The sequence below is a fragment of the Scyliorhinus torazame genome, chromosome 3 (genome assembly GCF_047496885.1).
Source record: "Scyliorhinus torazame isolate Kashiwa2021f chromosome 3, sScyTor2.1, whole genome shotgun sequence".
Classification (NCBI taxonomy): Eukaryota; Metazoa; Chordata; class Chondrichthyes; order Carcharhiniformes; family Scyliorhinidae; genus Scyliorhinus; species Scyliorhinus torazame.
Window position 1 is genome coordinate 74989353 of NC_092709.1, and position 24726 is coordinate 75014078.

At 43.5% G+C, this 24726-nt stretch overlaps 1 protein-coding gene across 27 annotated transcripts in view; it reads right to left on the bottom strand.

Moving 5' to 3' along the window:
- The window catches only part of ank2b (ankyrin 2b, neuronal), a 1300297-nt gene that overhangs the window by 63486 nt on the left and 1212085 nt on the right, over positions 1-24726 (bottom strand). For 26 of the 27 annotated variants that reach the window (XM_072495860.1, XM_072495874.1, XM_072495872.1 and 23 more), the window contains 3 exons: positions 18264-24050; positions 11644-11724; positions 9342-9473 (listed from right to left, as the gene is read on the bottom strand). In XM_072495860.1, the coding sequence (XP_072351961.1) occupies positions 9342-9473; positions 11644-11724; positions 18264-24050 (6000 nt within the window). The remainder of the gene's footprint in view (positions 1-9341; positions 9474-11643; positions 11725-18263; positions 24051-24726) is intronic. The other variant, XM_072495875.1, reaches the window with a different exon arrangement.

The following is a 24726-nucleotide window of genomic DNA, read 5'->3' on the forward strand; positions in this document are numbered from 1 at the left end:
AATGGCTGAGGCTGTTGAGATCTTAGCAGTGGAGCTACAGAAATTACGTTGGGAGGTCTAGGGGGATCATAAGAAAGTGATAGAGGCGGTGATGTCCTCGATTCGAGCGGCCTTGGCTAAGGTGGACAAGGTTGTGAAGGTGCAGGGTGTGGCGCTGAAGGAGTGGGGGTAGCTCTGTCTAGGCAGAGTGATCAGATCACCCTGAAGGAGAGACTGCAAAATATTAAGGGCCAAGGTGGACGATTTGGAAAATCGTAGTCTCGCAGACAGAGCCGGAGGGTGGCTGTGTTTCCGGAGGGTGTGGAGGACCCAAGCCTGAGAAACTTTGTGTCGCAGTTGTTTTGGAAGATGGTAGGGGAGGGGAAATGGCAACCCCTCTCAAGTTGAATTGTGCCCACAGGTTGTTGAAGCAGAAGCTCCATGCCGGTGATCCATTGTGTGTGATCATTGTGCGTTTCCACAGCTTTCAGGACAAAGAAAGAGTTTACGTTGGGCAAAGGATCATCGTGATTGCAGATGGGAGGGCCAGACGGAGAGAATTTATCAAGTGTTGGAGCGGAGCTGGCCAAGAGGTGTGGTGCATTTAATAAGGCCAAGGCTGCATTGTATTGCAGCAAGGTTCAATTTGGTGGTTTACCCCGCGTGCCTCCATGTGACTTACAAAAATAGAGTCTATTACTTTGAGGCTCCAGAAGGAGGTTGAAGTGCTCATGCAGAGAAATGGACTGGGATTGAGATAAATGTCGCTTTTTGTAATGGTTGGATAATGTTTCTATGGAGGCGGGTGGCTGATTTCTGTTTTTGATGGGGTGCTTATTGGGCGGTTTTGGGAGTTTTTTCTTAATGGGGAATTTTATTGTGGGGATTGGAGGGATGGGGTTTATTATTGCTCATGGTTCTTTCTGCATTTTTCTCTCTCCTCTTTGGAGATAATAAAGCTTGTTTTGGGTGGGGCTGGTGGGGAATTTTGATGAATCGCAATTTGTGTGGCCGCACCCAGCTAGCTACGATAGTTAGTTAACGGGACCAAAGGGATGGGGATAGCTGCAGCTCATAGAATCATAGACTATACAGTGCAGAAGGAGGCCATTTAGCCCATCGAGTCTGCACCGGCACTTGGAATGTGCACTCTACTTAACCCCATGCCTTCACCCTATCCCCATAACCCAGTAACCCCACTTACCTTTTTGGACACGGAGGGGCAATTTAGCATAGCCAATCCACCTAACCTGCACGTCTTTGGACAGTGGGAGGAAATCCATGCAGACACAGGGAGAAAGTGCAAACTCCACACAGTTACCCAAGGCTGGAATTAAACCCGGGTCCTTGGAGCTGTGATACAGTAGTGCTAACCACTGTGCCAACGTGCCGGTGGGCGGGCTTTAAAGTATGAGCTTAGGGGTTTTGTTTTCATGTTGGATTCGGTTGGAGGGGTAAGTCATTAGTCACTTGGTCGATGATGGTTGGGTGTGGTGGGAGGCAGGGGGTGGTTTAGTTTTCTGACGGTGGCTGGGGCTCTCCTTTGTTTGGTCATGTTGGGGGATTTAGCGGCCATCTTGGATGGGCCGGGTGTTGGCTCTCTTGAGACTGCCTCACATGGTGGGAATGGCTGACCGTTATGGGGGGGGGGGGGGGGGGCTAGACGACCCGCCCCAACCAGCTGGTCACATGGAATGTGAGGGGGTTGAGCAGACTGGTAAAGAGATCTAGGGTGTTTGCGCACCTTAAGAGGTTTGAAGGCTGTTGTGCTGCTATTGCAGATTAAAGATCAGTTAAGGTTGCGAAAGGGTTTCTGGGGCAAGTGTTTCATTCGGAATTTGACGGTCTACGGGTCAACGATCTTAATTAATAAGGTAGCTTTTTTGGCAGCTAAGATTTTGACAGATCCAAATCGGAGATATGTTATGGTTAGTGGGTTGTTGGCAGGTGTCCCGATGGTGCTGGCCAATGTATATGCCCCAAACTGGAATGACACAGGCGGGGTAGAGTACTTCAGGGACTTGTCTGTGGCAGGAACGTTTGCAGGCCTGAGGAGCTTGAGGAAACGTATCAGTTGCCTAAGGGAAACAGGTTCAAGTACCTGCAGGTGAGGGACCTTGTTAGAAAAGAGGTGCCATCCTTTCTGGTGCTGCCACCTCCAGTGCTGCAAGACAAGTTATTGTACGAGGATGACATTGGGGAGGGTACAGTAACTTACTTCAATGGTTCCAGGGATGAGGGGTTACAGTAATGTGGATAAACTAGAGAAACTGGTGTTGTTCTCTTTAGAGAAGAGAAGGCTAAAGGGAGATTGGTAGAGTTGGAAAATATTAGGAAAGTTTCAGAAAAACATGGAGAAACTGTATCCAATGGCTGAAGGACAGATAACATGAGGACAGAGGTGCAAGGTGATTGAGGATACATGAAGGAAATATTTTTCCATAAAATGTATGGTCAGGTTTTGGGGTGTATTAGTTGATGAGGAGGTGGATACAGATTCAATAGTACCCTTCATAAGGAATTGGATAAATGCCTTAAGAGAGGGATATAGGGAAAGAGCAGAGGAGTGGGACTACCTGGATTTCTTTAGACTTGGTCCATGAATGGCCATCTTCTGTGCAGTACCATTTTATAATTCTGGAAATAGCAATCTAAGCCATTGACTTAACGGCAACAATGGCTGAATGAGAGTTTCAGCAGCACATGATCTCAGGTAAGTGGAAAATATGATGAAGTGTAAATGAAGAAGAGGATAAATGAACAACACAGTTTGGGGCTTTGGACAGTTTGATTTATTTGAAAAGTTGGGAGGAGCAGGAGGAAGTTGATGCAAGGCTCCAGAGTTAGTACTAACAATCAAAACAAATGGCAGAAGTTTATCATGGCCTTTGGGAAACTAACATCAGGACCAAATGGAGATCACAAACCTGTATATGCCAGCAGTCAGACACACTCAGCAATCTTTATGAAAACACTCCAAATTGACCACAACCTAGTTCACTGTCCCCACAGGTGTACAATATTACTTGCAAAATCAGAGGGTTAGCAGCTCCACCTCGAGAGCTGGGCGCTGCTGAGGCAGGTTGAGAATCGTGTGGGCGCCTGATCAGGAGATGTCCTAGCAGGAATGTTCAGAAATTTCAAGTAACTGACCTCTCGACCAGTTGGTGAATTGGCCTAGAATAAAAATCCCTCTGCTGGATCAGTCCCACCCAGAATTGTGGCCTTTCATTAATGCAGTCCCTTCTTTGTAGCTTGGAGCCTCCTTTGCTGATGATGCCATGGCCTGCCATTTCCATTGCAAGCAGTTGAGGGCTGTACTGATGCTGGAAAAATGGTGGAGTGGTCACAGAATTGCCCCTAATTTGAGTCTCAATAATCTTAACTGGCTCTCTGCATTGTGGGAAATTTCCTAAATGAGTCGGGAAGCTATCCGATCGTGGCTCTCCCCACCACCCCAGCCTCCAATCCCACCACCAAGGATTGGTAAAATTCAGCCCAATGGCTTCAGTAATCCCAATGCTTAGTTTAAGACTAATCCAAGATGTATTTCAAGCAGACAGGTTGACAGCATAAGCAGTGGAAGGATTAGGAAACATAATGATGTTATTAGCATACATACAGGAATTAAACCCCTGTCTGTCAAGTGCAGCATGTACATGAAAAACATGAAAAACGCCAAAGATGATGGTGCAGAGTTAGGAGGAAAATGAATGGTGAGGATGCTTTGGTTATGGTTGAAAAAGCATAGGTGGAATCAGACGAGTCCAGTCCCATTGAGCTGGACAATAGAAGTTACATGTTGGAACAGGGGCCGAGATTCTCCCAGAATTGGCAGGGTGGTCCGTACCGGCGCCAAGAGCGGTGTGAACACTCCGGCGTCGGGCCGCCCGGAAGTTGCGGAATCCTCCGCACTTCTGGGGGCTAGGCCAGCGCTGGAGGGGTTGGCGCTGCGCCAACCGGCGCCGAGGGGCCGCCGCAAGTTGGCACATGCGCAGAACTGCTGCCGTGTTCTGGCACATGCGCAGAATCGCCGGCGTGTTTCCTGAGCATACGCAGAGGGTTTCTTCTCTGCGCCGGCCATCGCGGAGCCTCACAGAGGCCGACGCAGAGGGAAAGAGTGCCCCCACGGCACAGGCCCGCCCGCAGATCGGTGGGCCCCGATCGTGGGCCAGGCCACTGTGGGGGGGATCCCCCCGCGCCCCCTGTGGACCACGCTAGACGGCCGACAAGCCAGGTCCCGCCGGGATGAACCATGTCCATTTCACGCCGGTGGGACTAGCCAGGAACGCGCGAATGCTCGGGCCATCAGGGCCCGGAGAATTGCCGGGGGGGGGGGGGCGCTACCAACGCCCCCCGACCGGTGCAACGTGATCCCCGCCCCCGCCCGAAAACCGGTGCCGGAGAATTCGGCTGCCGGTGTCGGAGCAGCTGGGCGGGATTCACGCCGCCCCCTGGCAATTCTCCGGCCCGATGGGGGGTCGGGAGAATCCCACCCAGGATGTTTTATTCACCTGTGTCAAAGGCTGCAAAGAGGTCAAGCAGTACAAGGAGTAACAATTAAAAAGTCACCGTCAGAAAGAATATTGCTCTTCACTTTGGTTAAGGCCTATCAGTGCTGTGGCTAGGGCAGAAAACTGACCAAAGAGAGTGGCGTATGGGTCTAAAGAACATATGTGCCTGACTTCCAGTGGCGGCCATAGTGTGAGAGGTCGCACACAAGGCAGCTCCTACTTAAAGGCACAGAAAAGAGCTCTTGTATCCGATATTAGGTGCAACTTGGAGAGAAAGGTGTTGTTGAAGGTCGGAGGAGTAGTTTCCCCCAGGAGTGGGATGCCCGCTGGTTACCAAACCTGGCAGAAGACGGTGAAAGCCCTGGCCAAGGAGTTGGAGGAGACCTGTGGCGCAGCAGCCACTGTAAGGATGGCGGAGGGGGAAGGGCTTATGGAAGTAGGAAAGCCCCTCGATGGAACATTTGATGGCTTGAAGCATAGGTTCTGCCAGCAGAGGAAAGAGATGCAGGAGGATCATTCAAAAGCCATTGAAGAGGCTGTGGCACCTCTGAAGGGCTCGATGGAGAGGGTGGAGAAGTGTTTAGAGGTGCAGGGGTTGCAGATCCGACAGATTGAGAGGGTGATGTCAGATCACAACGATCAAGTGGTGGCATTGGAACTGGAGGTGGGGCTCTTAGCAGACCTTTGCAAAACATTGAGAGCAAAGGTGGAGGAGCAGGAAAACAGTTTGAGAAGACAGAACCTGGGGATAGTGGGCCTGCCTGAAGGTGTGGAAGGTGTGAGTACCACAAGGTACGTGCCAAGGATTCTGGCGGGGCTGATGGTGGAAGGGGTGCTGGATACGACCCCTGAAGTGGACAGAGTGCACAGGTCTCTGAGGCAGAAGCCTAGAGCAGGGGAGCAACCGCGGGCGGTGATCGTGAGACTCCATAAGTTTGTGGAGAAAGAGAAGATCTTGCGGTGGGCCAGGGAGAAGTGCAACTGTGAATGGGACGGGAACAACGTCTGAATATATCAGGGCATTGGAGCCGAGCTGGCGAAACGGTGTGCAGGGTTCAACAACGGCAAGGCGGTGCTGTATCGGCGGTAGATAAGGTTTGGGGTGCTCTACCCGGCGAAATTATGGGTGATGTTTGAAGGCCGGGAATATTACTTCGAAACCCCAGAAGCAGCCGAGGACTTCATCAAGGAGCATAAACTGGGGGAGAACTGAATTGAACAAGTCTGTGGTACCGTTTGTTGGGAAACCTGTTTCCCGAATTCTTTATGTGTTGTAACTTCTTATATACGTTAGTAATAAAATACATTAAAAAAAAAAAGGGCATATGTGTCTGCACCTTGAGAGTGTCGGTATATTTCAGAACATTGGAGAAGGACGGAAGCATGCATCTCAAGAGATGACCAAATCAGCAACCCGCCTTCCCCCCACACACTGATGGAGGGGAGTAGGCTGGTTGGACATTCCATTAATATATTCCATTATAAATTGGACTCCCACTGTGCGATTGAGAGCCAGATTTAAAGATCACTGTGGCTGTGCAGCTGTCCCAAGGCTCAGGAATCCTGCAGTGAAGGGGAATTGGTAGCTGCTGCTCTCCAAGGTAAGTGTTTGTTTTGGCACTCCTTGTGGACCTGGAGGAGCAGGAGTGCCTTCTCTGCCCTTGAAGGTGTTTTTGGCATTCTACCATCCCGATCGTCGACCTTCCCCATTCCCAAATACCAGGGAACTATCTGAAAGTGTCCCTGTCTGCAGTCTCCTGCTTCAGGTTTTCCTTCTTTGTCACCAATCAGGTCAATCGGTTTTTTGATTCAACATGACTTCAATGTCATTGGATCGTCAGCTGTTTTGCTACTTCCCACATCCCCCCTGCAGACAGCAGGGTCATGAATGCTCCATCAGTGACATAGAAATCCATGAGCTCCTCACACTTGCTAGTAGTGATAGTGGGGCATGCGTTCAGGATGATGGCCAGTTGATAGTCGTAATAGTACAAAGGGATTTCAAGTTAGCATTATACTCATACTGATTTTAAATTAGTGGATGGTTTAATTAAGAGTTTCTTGAGGTTGCCAGCAGATGGCGAAGCCAGTGGTGTGCCTGAAATGCTTAAGTTTGCATCCCTGGGACGGCATGTGGCACAGTGGTTAGCACTGCTGCCTATGGCGCTGATGACCCGGGTTCAATCCCTCCCCGGGTCACTGTCCGTGTGGAGTTTTCACATTCTCCCAGTGTCTGCCTGGGTTTCATCCCCACAACCCAAAGATGTGCGGGTTAGGTGGATTGGCCATGCTAAATTGGCCCTTAAATTTGAAAAATAAATAATTGGGTACACTAAATTTTTTTTTTTTTTTAAAGTTTACATCCCTTCCACTTGAAGAAAAAATAAATACTGTATCAGGGCAATGACTGGGTTCGAAGGCTGTCAACATTTGTTGAGAAGGCTTCAAAGATGGAGGTGAGGAAGTGGTTCAGCAAATCAACAGCTATCAAGCAACTGAAGGGCCAAAGACTAGGTAGTGAGAGAGGCCATGGGTGATCATAAGTTTGAGGAAGTAGCCTTGAATGTGGGTAGGAGAGTTTATAGGGAGGGAGAGATTTAGGAAGGGGACAGTCAATTCAGAGGAGAGTGGGTAGGAGATCTGCGATGGAGATTTAAATTACCAAAGCTGAAGTTAGGTGCAAAGGCTGAGAGAAGAAAGAAGGAAGATTTCTTAGAGAAAAACATGGAGTTAAGGTGGATAATAATGAGGATTTTAAAGGGAAAGTGACAGGTGTAGAACATGGTGTTCTAGGCCCAGCTGATCAATCAATGACCTTCCTTCCATCATAATGTCAGAAGTGGGGATGCTCACTGATGATTGCACAGTATTCAGTATCTCATGCAATTCCTCAGATACTGAAGCAGTCCGTATCTATATGTAGCAAGATCTGGACATCATTCAGTCTTGAGCTGATAAGTGGCAAGTGACATGGGCATCATACAAATTATTTGGGATGACCAACTCCAACAAGAGGGAATCTAAGCATCTCCTCTTGACATTCAATGGCATTACCATGACTGAATCCTTGGCCATTGACATCCTGGCGCAATACCCTTGACCACAAATTTAACTAGACCAGTCATATAAAAACTGTGGCTACAAGAGCAGGTCAGAGAACGGGCATTTTGCATTAAGTAACTCACCTCCTGACTCCCTAAAGCTTGTCCACCATCTGCAAGGTACAAGTCAGGGGTGTGATAGAATACTACATTTGCCTGGATGAATGCAGCTCCAACAACACTCAAAAAGCTCAACATCATCCAGAGCAAAGCAACAGCTTGATTGGCACTCCATCTACCACCTTAAACATTCACTCCCTCCACCACTAGCACATTGGCTGCTGTGTGTACCGTCGACATGATGCATAGCAGCAACACAAGAAGGATTTGGCAGCACCTTCCAAACAACATCTATCACCTAGACGGACAAGGACAGCAGGCACGTGGAAACATCATGACCTGCAACTTCAAGTCACACACCATCCTGACTTGAAAGCATATCATCATTCCTTAACTGTCACTGAGTCAGAAACCTGGGACTCCTTTCCTAACAGCACTGCAAGTGCACTTACACCAGACTGACTGAGCAGTTCAAGAAGGTTCATTTTGTAAGGGCCACGAAGAATCCAGCACGAGTTTTAAGGCTACAAAGTAATAATATTTATTTACAATAACGAACAACAGCAGCAACTTCCCTTGCTGCACACTCCTTCCTGCTGCTTCCAAACTGGCCAGCTTTATTTATACATGGAGTTTACTAATGGTTTCTCCGCCCCCCTCATTGGGGAAGCTCATACTCCCACAGGATTGTGGGATTGTCATTAGTCCCCAGCCAATGGTAAGCAGGCAGGTTATAACAGTTCACCACCACTGTCTGAAGGGTAATTAGGGATGAACAACACATGCTGGCCTTTCCAGTGATGCTCACATCGCTTGAAAAAAAAACATGGTTAGGTGATTGAAGAAAAAGGTGGCAGAGTACTAGGAAAGGCCATGGTGCGACTAGCTGATGATCAAGGTGCCACACCAGTAGTTTCTGTGGGTGATAGACAGCATAGACAAGCTGGAAGATTTTTGCCAAGGAAGCATGAGCCAGGTTTAATCAAATGCCAAATGATCACCCACAATAGGCTGAGGATGGCATGGCCTTTGCATTTGAGTGGGCTGACATTCCAGATGAAAATGCAGTGTGCAGCAGTGGTTATTGAGGATCGTGGTAGATTGTGGAGGTTAGTCCCCAATGGGTGCATAATTTGGGAAGGTTGGTGACAGAGAAGGATGTTTCTAAGCTTATGCCAGTGTTAGGTACCACATTGGATCCATTGGCAGATGCCATGAGAGGTATCCAGTGTAGACGTGGGTTTGATCAAGGGAAATTCTTGAAAGCCTCAGTGATGGCAGGAATGAAAGAAGAATGAGGAGTAATGAATGACTGGAGTAGGAATTTGGTGATGGTGAAGTACCTGACAGGAGTGATGAGAGGAGGTCTGGCTGGGTGTAAAAAGGATGATGTGTTGACAACAGAACAATTTACCAATTCTGTGGTAAGGCCTGATACATTTTTAAAAATCATTTTAAAACTATACTTTCAGATATAGTAGATTGCAATATTTTTACTGTCTGATAGAAACAGTATATTGTTGTTTATCTGGAAGTATTCATGACACTGGAGGTTATCTTTCACTGATACAAGAAATGAATGAAATTCAAACCTATACATAAGCCAATTATTTAAGAAGTGTGCATAATTCAGACTTGCACCTCATATAAAATATATTAGTAGAAGCATTTAAACAATGAATCTTACCTGAAGCACACTTGCCATCTCTTTCCATCCAATATTTTAATAACGCTTGACTCTGATCCACCAGTGAATTTGGGTTTTCAATTCTGATTTGATGGATCTGTTCCTCAGTGAAGTCCAGATCCCTGGCCAGCTCTATAATAAAAGTAAATGAATCGACAAACAACATACACAAAATTCACCTGGGTTTCTTTTCACTTAATCACATCAAAAGTATTGCAAACTCAAGAGACTCAATGATTTTCTAGACAATAGCAATTCCAATGAGGCCTGTTGACCCTTTTGCTCTAGCTCCTGATCATGGACAAAATTGTTCTCAATGATTCAAGATTATAACATAATTATAAGTGCATCGAGAAATTATTTCCAGTTGATTCAGGAAACATTCTCTGTTCAATGCATATCTTTAAGGCTCACAGAAGGTTTAACTTAATTACTAATTGAAATATAGAGAAAAGGAATCTCCCTAGACTAAGGAAGATAATTTACTGTTCTAAAAGAACATTTTAGAAACGTTCTGATATAGTACATGGAACTAATGATTTGTGCAATGTTAATCAATAAAGGCAAGTTTTTCTGGGACTTCTCCAACTTTGCCGAAGATTTCGCATCATATTTTCACATATTACATGATATTACCAACGCTCCACAATCAGGATATTTTCATTCTTCCTTGGGAATCCATTCCACAGGTCTTATCCATCCTCTAGTTCCTCAAGGTAGATTTTTTTTTACACATTGCTAATGAATATAGCTCCTTATTTCCAAAATGAATGTTCACAAAAGAGAGCTAAAAATAATTAATCCAAAGGCTTTCAACGAAAAAGTAAAGGTAAACTACAAAGATTAATGCTGCTCCTCCTAATGGACTGAAATGATAACTGAGAGATTGATGGGGGAAATAATGGGAGAAAGAATTAAATTGAAGCAGAGCTGCAGAATCTTTTAGAGAAAAAACGAAGAATTAACAACACTGATGTTCTGCATATAATTTATTGTAGCCGGACTTGTAATTAAGCTGATTTTATATGTGTCGCATTTAATGATAGTCTATTTGAGGAGTTTTAAAAGGTAATGGGCTGGAAATTCTGTGGGGGTTCTCTTGATTTCCTGCTGTAACTTTGATGAGAGACTGGCAGAATTCCCAGAAAAACGACTTAGACTGGCTTTTGTACCATTTCTCCAGGCGATCTGCTGATTTCCCAGTAATTTACAATGAAATGTTGGGAGATTCAGGACCAAGTGTCATTTTTATTTAAAAAGTACTCAATGACAAAAAACTCCTTGACTAATTAGGTGGATTAAGATGCATCAGCCAATTGTAATTGGATGTAGAAGTATCGCCTGTTCTAATGCAAGGAGGCCTTGTGGCCCAGTAGGTAGTATCCCTGCCTGTGAGTCAGAAGCTCCGGGTTCAAGTCCCAGCCATAACATGGCCAGCGGGCTGAGTAGCGACCTGCAAAATCCTTTCAATACGCCAATGGCTGGCGTTAAGGGTGGGAGAGACTCCTGATTAGCCACACTTGATGCGCAGTGGCACCCCTCAAGCTCTAAGATTTTGGTGACAAGATTAGTGACCAGTTCCAGGGGAAAAGATCCTTGTTATGGGAACATATGAAAGTCTGTCTCTTACACAACTAGGATCAGGAACGGAAACAACAAAACATCTGTTCAAATCCTGTCTTTCATTCGTATGAATAATCTCATTTTGAATGGGAATTATTGAGGGCATGACCAATTACTATTATAAGAGACATCATTGTTCGAGGATATATCAATGGGGTTGCAATTTACAGGGCTTGTTCCCCATGGCCAGAGTGACCAGCTTTCAGGAATGTATTATGGGACACATTGGTATTAGAGTTGGGGTTATGTATGTGTGTGTGTGTGTGTGTGTGTGTGTGTTGGGAGGGGTGCACGTGAACTTGTAGGAGCAAAGGAGGGTGCAAACCTCCATGATGGAATACAGGGCAAGGATCATTCCAGTTGCAGCCCACCTGGAAGGCAGGATGAGCACCTAAAATAAATGACTGATCACCCTGCCCAAGCCCCCAGCTAAAAAGGTTGGGTGTGGGGTATGGGGTCTCGCCCAGCGAAAAATGTCTGTCCCCATAGCAATGGACTTCAGACAGATCCTCAGAGGCAGCCGCAATCAGAGGCCAGCAGCTCTCCAGTACAAGCAGCCCCATTTAGGATGGTGGCCATCGTCAGTACTGAAATGAACTCACTTCAACTGCCAGATCAACCCTAAATGAAGACATTGTTCTGAAGTCAGACCACAAAGATACTGAGTTATGAGTTTTACCTGTCCAGCTGAATCCAAGGTGGTCAGCGATAAGGTAGAGCCTTTGCTCAGCTCTTTCAGAATCCTCTAGAGCATCCACAGCTTAAATTAAGAAAAGAAACAGCAATAACATCTGTATAATAGTTAGGGGCAAAACAGGTACTCTACACAAAATTAATATTGCTAACAAGGCACACTACCAAATTAAGTTTTTCCCTTTAAATATAGTTGTAAAGTTAATCAACACTGTCAAACCAGTTTGGAGTGAAGGAATACAATATACACGCTTGACTAAAAAGAATTGAGAACAAATTGCTTAATTTTGAAATGGAAAATTTGGATGAAAGTAAAGAATAGGTTTCTCAACTTGGTTTGGGGAACTGCCCCAATCCTGAAAATATACCAAACCGCCATGTTGGAAGGATCCTTCCAATTTCTTTTTAGAAAACAGGCTTTAATGTAACTGACCTCCATGAATCATGCTCTAATTCTGCAGTTCTGTTCGCACATCAAATTCAAGCAGGCTTCCACTAATGTTAGAAAATAAGTCAAGGCTCTTTTGCTGAAGACATTCAACTTTATTTTACTCAAGCTTTTCTGTTAACTAAATTAGAAGGTTGGCCCCCTACAGGAATAATCTGATCAGCTAGTACTATCAGGAACAAAGCACCCAAGTAGCATTATGTACATCACTGTATCGTAAAGATTTTATACGGCCACCAAATATTTCCTGTGCATTAAATTCAGATACATATTTTTTGTAGTGAATTATATATCATTGTCCTTAATTATAGTTAGAAATATTATTTTTCAAAAATTTTCAAGGAAAGTGAATCACCTTTTAATATTGGATAAAAGCAAATTACTGCGGATGCTGGAATCTGAAACGAAAGAGAAAATGCTGGAAAATCTCGGCAGGTCTGGCAGCATCTGTAGGGACAGAAAAGAGCTGACGTTTCGAGTCCCATGACTCTTTGTCAAGGCTAACAGACAGAGAAAGTGGGAAATATTTATACTGTGGAGTGAGAATGAAAGATGAGTCATAGCCACAGAAACCGGGTGCTTTTGGCCACAGAAACCAAGGGGAAAGAGTGCTAATGGCAGTCCCCAGAGAGAACAAAAGATGTGAACGGCCAATGAGAATGTACCAATTAAACAAAATATGGAAGATCCTGTAGCATGAGAAGCAACACTGAGAGGAGCTACAAGGCTGATCTCCAGCGATGAGGACCTGAATTATGAGGAAAAGTTGAAGACACTTTAAAAGAAGCAGCTGAGAAGTGGTCTTACAGAGAATAATATACTTTAAATATGGAAATAGTAAAACTCAAAAGTTAATTTGAACTAAGGAATAATGAAAGAGGACATTGTTTCAACAAAGATCTGCATCTGAAATGCAAACTTGGCTGTTTTTCCCTCACAGGCGCTGACCTACATGTTTCCCAGCATTTAATGTTTTTGTTTCAGATTTCCAGAACCGCTCTAATTTTCTTTTTATTACTTACATCTTTCTTGCTTTATAAAGGCAAATGAAAGTTGATGTCATTCCTAAACTGACCAAAATCTAAACTCAGTTGGTGTATTGTATGTAAGTAAACATCTGCCTGCCAAACTAGTATTGACCAAAACCAGACACACCTGTGTTAAACATGAAATATTCATGGTATATATTAGCAGACATCAGTGGACTTGTGAATCCCTTCTTAATTCATTTGCCTAGATATTCCAATCAACAATGAGGCAGAGGCACACACCGCTGACTACAATTTAAACTGCAGCCTTACCTTTTAGCTCTGCAGCTTTAGGGACTTCCTGTCCTGGTTGCAGGATGCAGTCAACAAGTAGAGTCATGCGAGGTAGTGGTGAGGCATAGAAGCAATGTGATCATTCCCCTTTGATGTCAACAGTGGAAGGAATGCCTCTGAAAGTCCAGCAGCCTTGGAGTGTTTCTTTTTTAAAGTTCTTAAGTGTTTTTAAAAAATATTTTTAACCTTTCAAAGACTTTAAATTACTTTTATAAGTTTGTGTAACATTTAATTTAATGTAGGTAAACATGAAAATTTCTCGAGATGACTGTAAAAAGTACTCAAAATTAAATAGATTACTGCTGAAATTAATGCTGGGGCTGGTTGGTGTGGTGGGTAGATTGGTAATGGGTGTGGGTTAATGGGTGGGGGAGTGCCTGTTGAGTGGAGGGATGGGTTGAGGGGTAGATGGGGGATTGTTCATAAAGTTTACTTTTCAATGCATTGTGAGAGCTTCCCAATATAGCTTTGTTGTTAATTGCTCCCAACCAAGTCATACGATTATGTACATGTTGGGACTTCCTCTGAGTCCTGAATGCGCAACCGCAACATCTCAACATTCGCCACTACTTCAAGTGGACCATCTGATTTTAGAAATGGACAAGCCACCAGGGAGAAGGCAAGGTAAATGAGTAGGAATGGGGGGTGGGGGGAGGAGGTTGGACTTCAGGTGGAGGGACCTTAGGAAGGGTGGAGAAAGTGAAGGGACCTCGGGGGGTGGAAGGTGGGACATTCAGGGGCGGTCGGAGGTTGAGCTGTGGTTGGACCTCAGGTGGGGGTGGTGGTGGTGGTGGGAGGCCGGGTTGAGCCTGTGGTGGTGAGGACCGGTCATGTCGGTTAGGGGAGGCTGGTAGGACCTACGTGGGAGGGGGTGGAGTCAGGTTGGGATTAGGGGTTCAAACCTGCAGGATCCAGTTGGGTCGAGTATGTGGAATCCCATGGTGAGTCGGGGTTGGTGGGAATACCACGGGGAAGTGTTAGTTGGGTAGTGGCTGGGGGAGTTGTGGGGGGGGGGGGGCGGGGGGGGGGGGGGCTGTAGCGGTACCTGGGGGTTGGGGAAGTGAGGGAAAGTTCTGTGGAGGGCGTCAGTCTGGGTCTTTACAATATTTACCCAGAAATTAATTCTACTGGGTTTGGGGCAGCACGGTGGTGCAGTGGTTAGCATTGCTGCACCCAAAGATGGGCAGGGTAGGTAGATTGATCACGCTAAATTGCCCTGAATTGGAAAAAATGAATTGGGTACTTTACATTTTTTTTTTTAATCTTCTGGGTTTAATTCTTCTAACATTTTTCTGGGTAACAATTTGTGTAATACCGCCGAAATCATCTGAAGATTACAATTTAAATTGGCTGGTTCCCAGTGCAGGCCAATTGCCCAGAGTGAGTTTGCATTTCTGGAAAATTGCCATACAAACCCTTATATGGAAGTTCCAAGAGGGATTCCCCAACAAATCTTTAGGGCACCCCCCAAATCAGATGCTGGGGAACTCGAAGATTATAGCCTGATATTGCTTGTGCTTGAACATACATACACATTCCATCTGTAGACGTGACATACAGTCTGCATGAAGAAATGAATACAATTATACAAGATGCAGAAATATAAATAGTGCAGCTTCACTCAGCCCACCTCTGTGGAGTTAAATGCATAGGTGCTGAACCTCCGTGAAGGAATTCCCACTCATCCACCTTAATATGGGTAGACCACTGTGTTAGTACCATTCATACTGTTAGTGGAGTTTCGGAGCTCTTTGCTGAAGTTGCAGCCATGAGTGGAAGAACTCATATTGTTATTTACCTCCTATGTGTGGATCATAGTACTGAATCTCAGCTTCAACATAAATCGTAGTTCATGTGCTGCAGAGTTCTAGCGCGAAGACTCAGAATTTCCAATTAGAAAACAGTTTTATTGTGAAAAGTAAATTTTTAAAAGCAGATGTTGTTCTACCACCATGAACATCCTTATATTTTATTCTTTTAAAATATGGCTCTCTGTATACCCAATTGCCACAGTTGTCAGTGCGAGCAGTTGTTTAGCAAAAATGTTTGCCAGCATTGTGGTAGATATTTTCCTCAGAAACTCCTAAGGAAAACTAAAACATCTTTATTAAACATTTAGCATTTTTGTACCTAATCCTGGGCTGTAGGCAGTACTAGCAAAGCAGTATTTCTAAGGTACTAATGATAAACCACACTGTGTCAGACTGGAGTCATGTGTAAACCAGACTGAGCAGAAATGGCAGATTCCCTTCTCTGTTGCGTATTAGTTAACCAGCTGGGTCTTTGTAGAAATGTTATCGCCTTCACATTCATTTTCTGGAGCCAGTCCATTATTACTTGCTTTATGGAATTTGCTGCCATTACGTGCCGTGATGAAATTTGAACTCTCAACCACTAAATTGATAGTCCAAAACTACACATTTGTAGAAGACACTTGATAATCGCACACTTACTTCCTAGAACAATTCCTATCACACTTTGCTGATAACATATCCATTGTTAGAAAATATCATGGCCAGGATTCTCCATTCTGCAGCCTAAGTGCTGCCGCCAACAGAGAATCGGTACTGGTCTCTAAGTGCTTTCTGCTGTGAAAACGAGGAAGTGTAAGCACTTAGTTCCTTTTGACGTGGTGAGGAGCTGTCAATCATAGCAAGGGTGTTTATACACATTGGGGTTCAGATGCATTCAGGCTCCAAGGGAAAAATAGCTAAACAATCCAACATGCAGGTGTGTCTGGACCAATACTACTGACAAACACTGGCTAACACAATGTATTGCTGTTTGGAATTGATTGGAAGATTTGCATTTCAAAGGCTGTCAAGAGATTTGAAGCCCTTTGAAGTGTATTTGAGGAAGCCCTTTGACACTTGTTTTAAACACCTTTGTTTGAGGTAGCAGATGTTAGGAAAGGGGAAGTGAAAATGCAGCGATCTTTTACTCTACTGCCTGGACTGCTCTTCAGCTTTCAGACAGGGGTGACTGATGGGGATCTCTGATGAAATACACACGTGCTGTATGTGTATGTGTGTGGGGGGGGGTGACCCTTTATTCCCATGGTGGGGTGCAGAAATTTCACTGTGGGGAGCCTTTTGATGGACTTTGGGGGGCACCACAGTTATGCACTGACTCCATTGACCCATCTCGGGGTCCACCACACAGAGCTATGCTTCTGCAAACTTGCACCAAAGCCTGCCCGGAGGATTTCCCGCTGTGGGCCGGTGCATAGGGCTTCCAGCCCGTTAACCAAATGGAAATGAATGCAAATTGATGATTTACAACCTCCCGCTGGTGCGGGGTGGGGTAGCGTGCTGAGGTCACCGGGAGGGGATTGGAGAATGGCACCCAGCACCAAACCCATTTTCCCCTTGCATTCCATTATCTGCGTGATAGGGAATGCCGATCAGAGTGACGTTGAATGGAGAATCCCGACTCACATCCTTCAACTCACCATAATGGAATGGGAGATCTTCTGGTAGTTAAACAAAAACCATGTTGATTGCATGGATTTTTGTATTAGGAAAGCAGTTTTTCTTTACAATTTTTGACGGAAATGTTATTTGGAATTGTTTTACTTAAGCCATGGGCAAATGTGTCCATACCAATCTTAACTATATATTAAGTAAGATTTCAGATTTATCTTTTCCCAAATCCCAGTGGCTTGTTCCCTCCAAATGTCTCCAGTGCATTTTTGTGTTGATGCATTTTTTTTAAACCACTGATAAGGAATAATCATCCTGGTTTGAGATGGATTATACAGTAAAATTATTGTGGGTGGGATTTTCCAATCCTTCCCGTTGGCAGGATCTTCTGGTCCCGTTGAAGTTGATTCCCACCATGGATTCCCCAGTGGCGGGATGAATGAGCCTTGCAAATTGTCATTGACTTCGGTGGGACTGGAAGATCCTGCCGGCAGACAAGGCCAAGCCGCCTCCACAGTGGGAAAAGCTGCCGCGGGGGACTGGAAAATTCAGGCCCATAAATCTTAGCACCTAGTCGTCTAGAAACCTTCCTTAGATCTGGTGGTTGGCTGAACAAAGAACTTAAGCTTATTTTTCTAACTCACTCCAAACTGGTAATGCCAGTGAAATTAATGTCTTGGTGTCCCTATTATCAATGAGGCTGGATTTGCAGTGGTCTCTTTTTGAATTTCAATTTTCCCAGTCTATTTAAAGAAGCATTTATGAAGCTTGTTGAATGTGAGATAAACAGAAGTTATTGTACTTTTAGACACACTGTAGTTCGATATATTGAAATGTCGTCTTGTGCATAAATAAAACCATCCTTACAGTGACATACTTTTAAAAAATCTAGTATTCAAAATTTAAATATTCTGATCAACATCTATAGATATTTTATTAAATAATCATTTATTTTACAAACCTCTCGTGAAATCTAAATCTCCATATTTTAAATTTAACTCTGGGCTCGATTTTAACTGACTCAAAGCTCATCCACGTACAGGGAGTTAACATCGGGCCCCTTGATTAATAGTTTTGCTGATTTTGGACCATCTACTCAGTTCCATAATACTTCTTAAAGAAAGTGGGAAAATCAAATTCAAAATAGTCAAAGATTTTCTAGTTATTAATGCTAGCTATCACTAATAAATTGCCATTGTTTTTCTATGATCTAAATCTGATGTCCCCCCTTTCAGCTTGCCAATCTTGAGATCAGTCTAGAAGCACATCACAAAACATGAAAATTTCAAAGCCACAACACAGACTCTCACAGGACCACATGGACAATCACAAAAGCTTTAACTGAATGAACTGCAAAGCTAACTACAAATTCTGGTGTGCTATAGCACAAAGAACCCCAGTAGATGGCTGGTACCTTCAAAGTGATCATGGCCATTTTCTTCAGGAATTCTTTCAATCTGGGTTTCAACAGATTCATCCCAGATAGGCCTCACGTCAAACAGATCTTCTGGAAGAGGTGGATGTGTTTCACTTGGATGTTCAGTTTCAACAATAGAACTATCTACAGTACTGCTATCATCATCTGATAACACCTCATGTTCTCGTTCTTCCTCTGTCAAACGATCTACCAACTTTGAGGCCTCATCGCTTATCTCTTCAAAAAATTCAATGGAATGTTTATAAAGTTCAAAAAATTTATCCTTGTTGCCTTTTGAAGAACCAGTTACAGCTTGTGAACTTTGGCTAACTTTTGTCTTTACTGGAAGTCTGGATTGGAATACTTTTGGTTTAGCACTTTCAGATGTTTCTGATCCAGTGCTAAAGTGGTCAATCAGCTCTTTTGCATCCGGTTCAGTATCACAACTCTTTCCTTTATTTAGAAGTTTAAATTTCAACTCTGCGGAATTGAGAGCATCAGACTCAGACTTGCTTCGCGGTTCCTGTCTCACTGGTAATCTAGATTTAACCTCGTGGATTTTGAGGGACTCTGAAGTCTTCTTCACTTCTGTCATCATAGATGAAGAGTGATGGTCTAATCGGTGTGCAACAGCCTTAACAGGAATTCTAGATTTTGACTTTACTGAATCATCTGTAGTTCCTTCTTGAACACTTGGAAAGGTTGAACGAGGTGCCAAAGGAGCCTTGTCTTCAGCTGCAGTTGATGCTCGAGGTATGGCTGTTACAACAGCAGTGTGTCTGACAGGAAGTTTTGATTTTGCCTCTGCCGGAGAGGTTTGTTGAACAGCTGCAGTAGGAATTTCAATAACTGAACGCTGCTCTTCAGGTGATGAGTCCGATGAATCATCGTCACTCTTTCCAGCCTGCTGCGAGCAAATGGTCCTCGTCACTGTAGAAAAGTCTAACAGGACATGAGTCATAGCTGACTCGGGAGAGGTAACAGCATCTACTTCATTGTCAATGTTGAAAGGCTTTACTTCGGCCACTTCAGGTACAGAAGAATCTTTTTTTGAAGATTTAGTTGATGCGGAAATACCCATTTTGATTGGAATTCTTGATTTTTGCTCAATTTTGGTAGCTATTTGTTCATCGGTACAATTTAATTCGGTAGAGGATTGAATGGCTGATTCAATATTAGACACTGAATCTGGTAATGAACTGTATTGAAATTCAGTCTGAGACTGGGTGGCAAATCTATCAGACGTGCAATCAATTTTAGGGGACTTCACCTCATCTTCAGTTCCCTCCATTCTGGATGCTTCAGTTAAAGCTTCAGCAGCCTGATTTTCTCCGATTTGGAAAAAATGGAAACTTTCATCTCCATAGCTCCTTTTGCTCATATCAATAGCGCCACTTCTGGTCATTTCAAACAATTTTCCCTCTTGAAATAAGAATGGGTTTTTTTCATTGGTTGGTGTACCATCCTCAGTGGGAGTTCTTACTGGCGTGGTATCTGGAGTTGCACCTCGAGACTGTTTTTCAACCATTAGGCCAAATATTTTCTGTTCTTCCTCTTTAACACGGGCTGCAAATGCCTCATCATCTTCTCTAATTGTATTCCATGAGTCAAGGTCAGCCTCTGTTTTAGTTATTATTACTTTGCTTAGCTGTTCTTCAGCTTCTTGCCTTGAGAGTATGTTGTGCAATGTAGCTTCATCTGTAAAAACTGCTTTATATTCTGCACAATCAACTGCTTCCACAGCTGCTTCTTGGCTTAGTTGCTTTTTGTCATCGCCTTTTACTTGACATTCTTCAAGTTTGCTATCCACCCACAGTTCGTCTCTCTTTTCTGCAGCTCGCTCAAGATGTTGGACATCTTCCTCAGTCAGCAGATCACCCACTTGTATTTCAGGCATGAAACAGGATGCTTCTGAAGAATTTATTTCTTCAATAGAGTCACCAGTAGCTGTAAAAGAAGACACTTCAGAAAAATGATCAATTTCATTACCTCCACATGTTATGATAACTTTAGGCACTGCTTCACATGACTGTGAATCAGCTAGAGCATTGCAATCTGTGTCCAAGCTTCTGTTTTTTGTTATATCTATGTCATTATCATCTTCTGCTACTTGGGCACTTGATTCCTTTTCATCATCTATTATCTTAAAAGTATATTTTTTGCCCACAACAGAATGAAACTGTTCATCCTCAGGGCTAGCACCGTCAACTCCAGGGGGTAGTGGAGACGGAGGCTCAACTCGAATAACTGGCTCCATAATCAGTCCACATTCAGCCTCTTTACTTAGCCGAGATAGTTCTGGTTCACTTTCTGAAGATGAGGAGCTCTTTCTATGTTCAGCATGAGATATGACTATTACCTCTGCTTCATGTACATTGGTTGTAGCAGGAGTTGGAGATATTTCAGATTCTTTTTGTTCCTTTTTGCCTTCACGCTTTAATCTAGCATCCTCTTCTAGTTCGTCAAATGTTTTAATTTTGGCTGCCATTTTAAACATTTCTTCTTCGGGTGTAAACCTTTTCTTTGATTCACTCTCTGCGGAATCATCATCATCATCTATTTCCTCTTGGATTTCAGGGATTGCAATTGGCTTTTCAGCAACTGACAGAATGTGTGTGTCAGGTGTTTTGGGTGTGATTTCGTAGCTGATCTCCTCAGAGCTTGGGGTTTCAGGTGATAGAGGGCTCTTTCCTGAACTTTCCATTTGCGATACTTGGTCCAAGCTATCTTCCTCTGCACTTCCTTCAGGTGACATGAGTTTCCTTGTCTCTCTGTTTATGGGTCCTTCTCTGAAAACTCGACTCCTGACAGATGCAGCATCCAAAGGAATATCCATCCTTTCACTTCTTTTCTCAGTGACTGTGGCAGAAGCTGGCTTCTCATTCTGTTGTGCAAGGAAAATTGCTGCACTCAACTTCTGTTCTGTGGGGCTATTTTCAAGAGAATCTGGGCATGGCGATTCTTTTATTGGACTTGGCTCAAGCGAATCTGGGGATTTGTGTGAAGTTGTGTCAACATCATCCTGTGTGGGACTCGCCTCTAGAGAATCTTTATGACTGACCATGGGTTCATCTGTCAATGGACTGAGACTATCGAGTGACACTCCAGTTAGGCATAATTCTAATACCTGACTTCTTGCTGTGTACTCTGGTGAAACTGCTTTTTGATCCTTTTCTAGAGCTGCTTTCCCTTCTGGCTGAGAAACAGAGAATTGTGCATCTTTGTCTTCAAATTGACTCCCCAATGAAACATCACATTCATCCAGAATGGGCAAAGATGGTGTTTCTTCCTGTAGAAAACCATCTTTTTCACTGGTATCATCGGCAGCTTTAAGGGCAGAGACAGATTCGCTGGTGGTCTGTTCATCAACCTCGTCTAAAAGAGATGTGGCTTGAGTCACCTCCGTGGATTGAAATTCATCATACTCCACGCAGCCAGAATCTGCAGTTAGTTCAGCATCAGTGCCATCAAAACATTCTTTTGCTGCTTTTACAACAGGCACTGCTTCAGTTGAGACAATATTTTCATACGCATGCATTTTCTCATGTGGTGAAATGTCATTCACCTCAAGCTCCCCAATCATGGTAGATGACTTCATAACAGGATCACCTTCCTTTTCTGTGACGGCAGTATAACCAACAGTCTGTGTAGAAGGTGTGCTTTTCTGTAAATTCTGGTCCTTACTGTCTGTTTTGACAAGGTCTTCATTATCATGTTTCTCTGATGTTTCTTCTTCCGTTTTCTTTGGTGAAAGGGACAGACTTTCAGGGCTTGTTTCAGGTGTCTCTGCGAGACCTTCATGTTTGTAACTTTCCTCAGAGCTAATCTGAGGTGTGCCATCACCCAAGCTAAAGCTAGGGGAGTCAGCAATACCTTCATGCTTTAGGCTTTCTGAGCTGTCGTCAAGGGCACCATTTTGCAATGCCATATCTGGTGTAAATCCGTCCTTTACATAGTCTCGTGGGAAACTAATGTTCAGATCATGGTGAGTTGGACTGGTCACTACTTGTTCGAGGTAAAGTTCTGCTTCTGGTGCATCTGAAGTTTGCCTAAACTGCTGATATTTATCATTATCTTCTAACTCCTCTTTAATGACATCAGAGAAATCAGTGGACGTTTTTCTGTCCGGACTGATCTGTAAATCAGTTGTCACGGTTATTTTGCTACTGTGTATTTCAATTTGCTTTTCAAAATCTTCAGTAAAGACAGGTTCATAGTTCTCTGATGTTGCAGAACTCACATTATTCCTTTCAATAGATATTGTGATCGCCTGCTTATTTTTGCTTGATGGTATCCTTTTCTTTGCTACAACTTCTGTTTTTACTTCTCCTGTGCTATGTGAAATTGGAGCAGCTGCAACTTTTGCACTGTTACTTCTGTGTAACATATCCTGTGTGACCATTTGTGACTGAAATTCTTCTGATGAAATTTCAAACTCATCTGCTTTGGCTTTCTTACCAACTGTATGGGGCAGTAAATCTGGTTGACTTTCTTTTCTTTCATGTACATGATGAGATTCTTCAGGCTTCTTTAATTCACTCAAAGTTTGCTTTTCTGGTTGTGAAGTATCGGATGCATGTTGGAAGAGTCGTGACATTTTCTTGGATGGATCTTGCCCTGATTGGAATGCTTTCATCAGTTCACGCACCGACATTGTTTCTTCAAGCCTTTCTGTAACAGTAGGAGAAACAGGTGCCTCTTTGTTCATCACTCGTGTAGTCAATGTTGAGAAAATCTCATCTTTTGCGGGAGCTTTGGTTTGTTTCCGTTGTCCTTCCTCTGCTTCCACACGCTTCTGAAGAGCTTTGACCTTCTCTTTTATTGAACCAATGGGAGTTTCTTCCACCAAAGGTGAAATGTCATCTGCAACAGTTGGGGGCACTAATGTTGTTTCTTCCTTCACTGCCTTAGCAGAATCAGATTCTGTGATAATATTCTGCTGCACTTTTCTCACCTCTGGCCTAGTATCTGTAGCTAGGCCTTGAAATGCAGGATCCTTAAAATGCATTGTACTATTTTCTTCATTAAATCTCTGAAACACAGGTTTTGTCTTTCCAGAAATTAATTTTGATTGGTCTTTTATTCTGTGTGACAGTTCACGTTCTTTTCCTCCCTGTGAACATACAGATTCTGAAATCACCTGATATGTTCCCTTTTTAACATCTTTGACAACAATCGTTGCATCAATTCTTTCTTGAACAGTATCTATTTGGCAGACTGCAGAAGGTATTACTACTTCTTGTGTCAAATATGTACCTAGATCATTTCCTAAATAATTCAGCATTCCACTCATGTCTTTCTCAATTTTCTCTATGGTTCCTCTCTCAATCCTGTGCTCTACAAATAGAGGTTCACAGACCTTGGCTGGTATTTCTCGCTTGACCTCTTCAATTTCTTCATCACTGATAATGATCCAGTCTTCTTCTGGGGATTCTTCATCGCTACTAGCACCAATGGCTTCGTGTATAGGATCTTCACCTGTGTATGTTCCACTTCTTAAAATCTTACTTACTTTTTCCAAGTCTTCCTTCACTTGCTCTACAATTTCAAATGGTTCACCTGGTTCTTCTTCAGTTTCTTTCACTAATTCTTTCACCTCTATGGGACTTCCTTTACTTCCTGTCGTTGAGTCTGTTTTTAAAAGTTTTGTCACCTTGATTAAATCTTGTTTCATGTCAGACACATCTGAAAGCAAGTCTGGGCTGGCTAAGACAGGGACATCATGGACTAGGTGTGATTTTATGGCAGAAGAAATCTCAGCAGATACAGTCTCCTCCTCTTCATCTTTGTTTTTGACAGAAATGGTCCAATTTTTTTTTAAAAGTGGGATTCAAAAAACAGAGATTGGAAAATGTAATTGGGGTGACACAATACAGAGTCTGAAGTGGTAGGCCAAAATAAAAGATGGATTTTTGATGGTAGACAGGGATCCACAAGGTCTGAGGATGGGTAAAATTGCAAAGCAAAGCCAACTCAAAACTGGAAAGAAACAGGCAGGAAATAACTTGCTTTATTTTCACCAGAACACATCCACACCACGTACAACACCAAAGCAATAACAAATTGAATTAATCTGGACATCAACAAATCAACAAACTGAAATAAATAGGAGCAGTGGATTTACACAGAGATAGGCATCTCAAGATTGTTTAGATGTAACAGATTCATGTCTAAAGGAAAAGATCAGAAACCACAGAAAGCTGATTTCCTCTTAAAGAAAGCCAGTACTAGCAAACTGTCAGAACAACATTTGTAGCCCTCTATTTCTAAAGGTTTTTTAAGTGAATGTTTATTTTTTGAGGAACTAGAACTGAAAAACTGCAATGAATATCATATTATTTGAACCAGCTGCAAACCGGCATTTCAACAAGAAGAATCTCAAACCTAAATGCACATAGTAAAGAAAAAGCTATTCAAATAAAGTAAGATCCTTTCCTTGGAACATCCTAGTTGTTCTGAC